General features: G+C 34.8%; 1 protein-coding gene across 1 annotated transcript; it reads right to left on the reverse strand.

Annotated features, from left to right (window-relative positions):
• Positions 1–1,951: 1,951 nt before the first annotated feature.
• LOC123212280 (1-aminocyclopropane-1-carboxylate oxidase homolog 1-like) lies at positions 1,952–3,913 on the reverse strand. The gene is made up of 2 exons (XM_044631373.1): positions 3,315–3,913; positions 1,952–2,614 (listed from the first exon to the last, which is right to left on the reverse strand). The coding sequence occupies exons 1-2, from the start codon at positions 3,851–3,853 to the stop codon at positions 2,041–2,043; spliced, it is 1,113 nt and encodes a 370-aa protein (XP_044487308.1). The 5' UTR covers positions 3,854–3,913; the 3' UTR covers positions 1,952–2,040.
• Positions 3,914–4,774: the final 861 nt, after the last annotated feature.

Below are 4,774 nucleotides of genomic sequence, written 5' to 3' on the forward strand. Positions count from 1 at the left end.
GCTCCTCCATCATATTGTCCGGGTAAGTTTACTCTTTGAGAATGGTGTCATTTTCAACATCTAACCACTTTCCTCAAAACACAAATTAACGGATACGAATCAATGAGTATCGAGCAAAACAAATCTATCTCAAATAGAATGAAGACTTGGTTATGTGTTGTAAAAATTCTTCAGTTAAGCTCATACATCTATCGGGAAAAAAATAATCATCATAATGATACGATGATTTATATCACATTAAACGCATAATAATAACATTTTTTCTAAACAATTTTGGTAAGACATGTGTCATTCCTACCAACAATGCCCTTCGCTCTATACTCTACCAATGGAGAGTTGCTTAATGACACTAGTTGAGCCGATTTCCGCTACAGAATGAGAGAGGGGGGGAGGGGGCGGAGGAGCTCATCGTTTTCACAACCATTCTAGCTAGAGAGGATATACAATTTACCTATCAGTCCAATCCAATCCAATCAAATCAAAGCTCAAGTAACATTTTTGAATCCTCTCGAGCATTCATCTAATAACATTTGATATTCATTTAATCATTGAAAGTAAGAACACTCCTTTTAATTTTTCCATGTAAAAAAAAGTAATAACAATATAATGAACATATATTTGGTTTAAACAACTGAATCGGTTAAAAATTTTTTTTATTGCTATATGTTTCCCACACACATTACTCTAACAACCCAACCGCACTTCTCATATAATATCTTCGGATAATTATGTCATCGTGTTTTATTCAATTTTGTTTATGAGTATTTGTCAAATTATTTTCTTTTATGTTCACATTTTTTTATACAGTTGCCAATAAGCCATTTTTATATGTAGAATTTTGTTCCATATATTTATTTAACATTGTATTTTTTATTCGATGAAGTTTTATGAACTTTTAATTAGAATCATAAAAATATATTTTTTTAAAAATCTGATTTTTAAATTTCAATAATATGAATTTTAAGAAATGGGTGTTAACGGTGAGAAGTACTTTTGTAAATACAAACACAGCTTAATCCCTTGTGAGAGTAATGGTGATGGTTTCGGCACGTTTTCTCGTGGAAAGCTACCAGAAGAGGCGCAATTTATTGCGCGTAAGTCCTTCTGTGTAGGCCATGGGCGGGGACCTCCGTTGCTTCCACGCGAAGATAATTAACTAACCAGTAGCTGTAGATGTATTGCCTCGTAGGGATGGCAACAGGCAGGGGCATTTCAATCCCATCTTATAACGATGACAAAAATTTTTTGTTTTCTTTACGTTAAAAGAGAATTCTCTTTCCGTGCTCATAGAATAAAATCTTCTCTCTGTACTTAAAAAAAAAATGCTTTTTTTATACTCTTTTAAAATAATTAAATATATTAAATAATAAAATTAACTAAAATTAAAATCAATCTAATATCTCAAATATCATAAATATTATATATTAAATACTTTAATATACATAACAAAAACCTAAATAAATTTAAAAAATATAAATAATCTAAAACTATAAAAATATGTTAATATTTTAAATAATATATTAATATAAAAGGATGATGTATTCCTGTCCTTACCTTGAAATTAATATAAAATATGTTAGCATTTCATCTCCTTAGTGGCCATCCCTATCCATGTCTCTTTGTCCGTCTCTTTCAGAGAATCCTCTCCTTTTTAGGATTGGCCGAAATTGTCATTTCTATTGCCTCAGCCAAAACTCTGTTTTCTGTATCTTATTGAAAAGATAAAAAGAATTAAATATGTTTTCTGATAGAAGATAGTAGCAGGGAGGATACCAAATCTTAATTTGCATTTGGAAGCATCAAGAGGAATGTACCAAGATAAAGACTACCCAGTACTCCTGTTGTTAACAATAGGGCTGCTGCAGAAAGAAATTAAAGTAATTTTCTCAACTGCAGAAGCCACTAATTGTTGAAATATTTAACTCTATTTGGAAACACAAGAGAATAACACTGCTCAATACATTAATCTTTATTCAGATAAGGTCTTATTACTAATAGTTCGTACAACATTTGCATACTTTATTCAAGTATTCTTCGATTTCATAGCTTGAACTGATAAAGCACAGACTTATCACCAACAGCTCTAGCAAAATATAAGCTCAAATGTTCAGAAATAAGGAAGTCCCTGTAAACAGGTGGATTTTCTTCTGATGTCAACTCTTTAATTGGTCCATAGAGCTTTGGGGTTCCAGTAGCATGTCCAGTGAAAAAGCATGCCGCAGAAATACTTGGAACAGATCCATTGGCGACGACTCTGTGGTCAACACTTTTAAACTTGTTGTTCGATATAACCTGGAGAAAGTCCCCTATATTTACCACCAAGCCTCCAGCAACGGGTTCAACATCAACCCACTGATTTTCATGGAAGACTTGAAGACCACCGATTTGGTCTTGCAAAACTATAGTAAGGAAAGAAGGATCAGAGTGTTTGGTGGCTCCCAAGGTGAGATCTGGCTGGGGGCACGATGCATAGTAGTGGCAAGCTATACTAAATCCTTCAGTGCATCCCATCTCTTTTAAATGTTCAGGTTTCAGTGCTAAAGCCATCGATAAAAGTTCAAACAGGGTGTTTTCCAGCTTTGAAACACTTTTTATATACGCCATTGAACTGTCTCTGCAAAACAATTTCATACTTGTTGAAAGGAAAAACAACCATACTTGCTCAATGAAAAACAATACCATTTTTTATTTTACATCTGTTATATCTACTGGCTAAAAGCACAACAATTAATAAATTAACTTAACAGCTTGTGACTTGGCGGGTTGGCACGTCTCTTAGGAAAAGGGATAGGTGTTAGTGTATAAACACCGGCAAAAACTTCACCCTGAGCTAGCTTTTGGGGTGAGAGAGACCCAATAGTGGTTAACAAATGTATCAGAGCTGATTACAACAATCATACAAAAGTTTATAGGAGTCACCAATTGATATGAAGCTTCAATAAATAACCCGTTGCTCTTTCTAATAACTATTTGTAAGAAGTGTCGAACTAATGGTTCGATGTGGAGGGAGAGATTGTTAGATTATCTCACATTGGTTGGGAAAGAGAGTAAATATTAGTGTTTAAATGTGAGGGAAAGTCTTGCCCCTTGAGCATGCTAATGATCAGTTGACGTGAATGTCCACCGAAAGCTCATCACTTCTTAGGATGACTGTTTATGAGAATTATTGAACTGATGACTTGATGTATGAGGAAAGGTTATTGGTTTTCCCACATCGGTGCGAAAGGACATGATTTTTATATTCTTTCCTTACAATATTACAGTGTAGTTAACAATTTGTTGTATTAAAATTCATTTGGAAATAGAAGCTATACCTGCAAACTTCTGGTATTTCACTTAGATTGAATTGTTTGGAAGCTAAAGTAGAAATAGCCAAAGTATCCCTCCAATTAGCTGTTGGAGATTGAAGAAGATCTAAATTGCTATAGAATCTGACGTCTCTCTTTGGATCACGAGAATATAGCTCTTTCTTCACCCCAAGGTCTTGTTCGTGGAATCTTCGTGCCCCATGAAGCATTTCTTCTAACACAGTTAAGGGGATCCCATGATTCACAACTTGGAAAAATCCCCATGTCTCGGACGCAACCCGGATCTCGTCAACAATATCCTGGAGCCTATCGTCTTTGATGCCATCAAGATCTACGACTGGTACTTGAAAGTTGTGTTGATGACTGGTCAACTCCTCCTCGGCTAGTTCATCCGCTGGTCGAATGAATATCCTGGGAATTTTCACAATCCCGGAGTCTACCAATCCTTTAACTCCAGCTTTTGTGTCATCAAAACTCTTAAGCTCTTTAGCTCTTTCATAATCTGATGGTTTACTGGCATTTGACATGTCCATATTCTGGTTCATTCATACAACAAAGATGGTGAGAATGAAGATAATTAATAATGGTGAAGTTTATGGACCGTCACTGAGATTTATATTGACATTGTTACTTCTTGTTATCTTCTAAAGTCAAGTAATGAATAAATAATTAAAAGGAAATTTAAATTGTTCCGTATTTATCGCATGTTATTAATAGAGACAAGTCTTGTAAGGTTTGTTTGACTTTTCAGAAGGCCAAATGACTATGTCCCACGCAACTTTTGATGATGCCACCCTTAAAGTTTGAAAAAGCGGATTTTTCATTCATGTTGCAATGTTAACAATTAATTTTAACGATAAGATCTAGACCTGGCCACGGTTCATGAACTGTCAGTTTCGGTTCAGAACCGTCAGTTCATGATTTAAAAATATAAAGATCTTGAACCGAAATCGTAACAGGATGGTTCGTCAACAGTTCGGAATCGTCGGTTCCGATTCATGGCCCCGGTTCGGAACCGATGGTTTCGGTTCTAAACTGATATTGAACCGTCAATTCTAATACATGATCTTGATTTAATTTTTAAATTATTAATTATAATAATTGAAAATTAAAAGAAAGACTTGGACTTAATTTTTCAATTAAGCTTCCTACGTATCTTCTTAGGGTTTAGAATAATCAAAGTCTACGTAGTTCTCTTACCTTTACATATCTAATAGCTGGTATTACCCTCTTACCTTATCATTCACCTCCACTTTCTTGAGTATTATTTCCCGTCGTCATCGAACTATCCGTAGTTAAATTAAGCGATTCTTCATTGAAGTCCACTTTCATTTCTTGTTAGCGTAATTCGGCTCTTGTCCAATCGTCCACGCATACTTGAGCTTCAATAGATTCGGGAGCCAAACTTGATCGTCTCTCATCCAATATATTACCCCCTTGACTAAAAGCTTGTTCTACTGCGACAA

The sequence above is a fragment of the Mangifera indica genome, chromosome 3 (assembly GCF_011075055.1).
Source record: "Mangifera indica cultivar Alphonso chromosome 3, CATAS_Mindica_2.1, whole genome shotgun sequence".
NCBI classification, from domain to species: domain Eukaryota; kingdom Viridiplantae; phylum Streptophyta; class Magnoliopsida; order Sapindales; family Anacardiaceae; genus Mangifera; species Mangifera indica.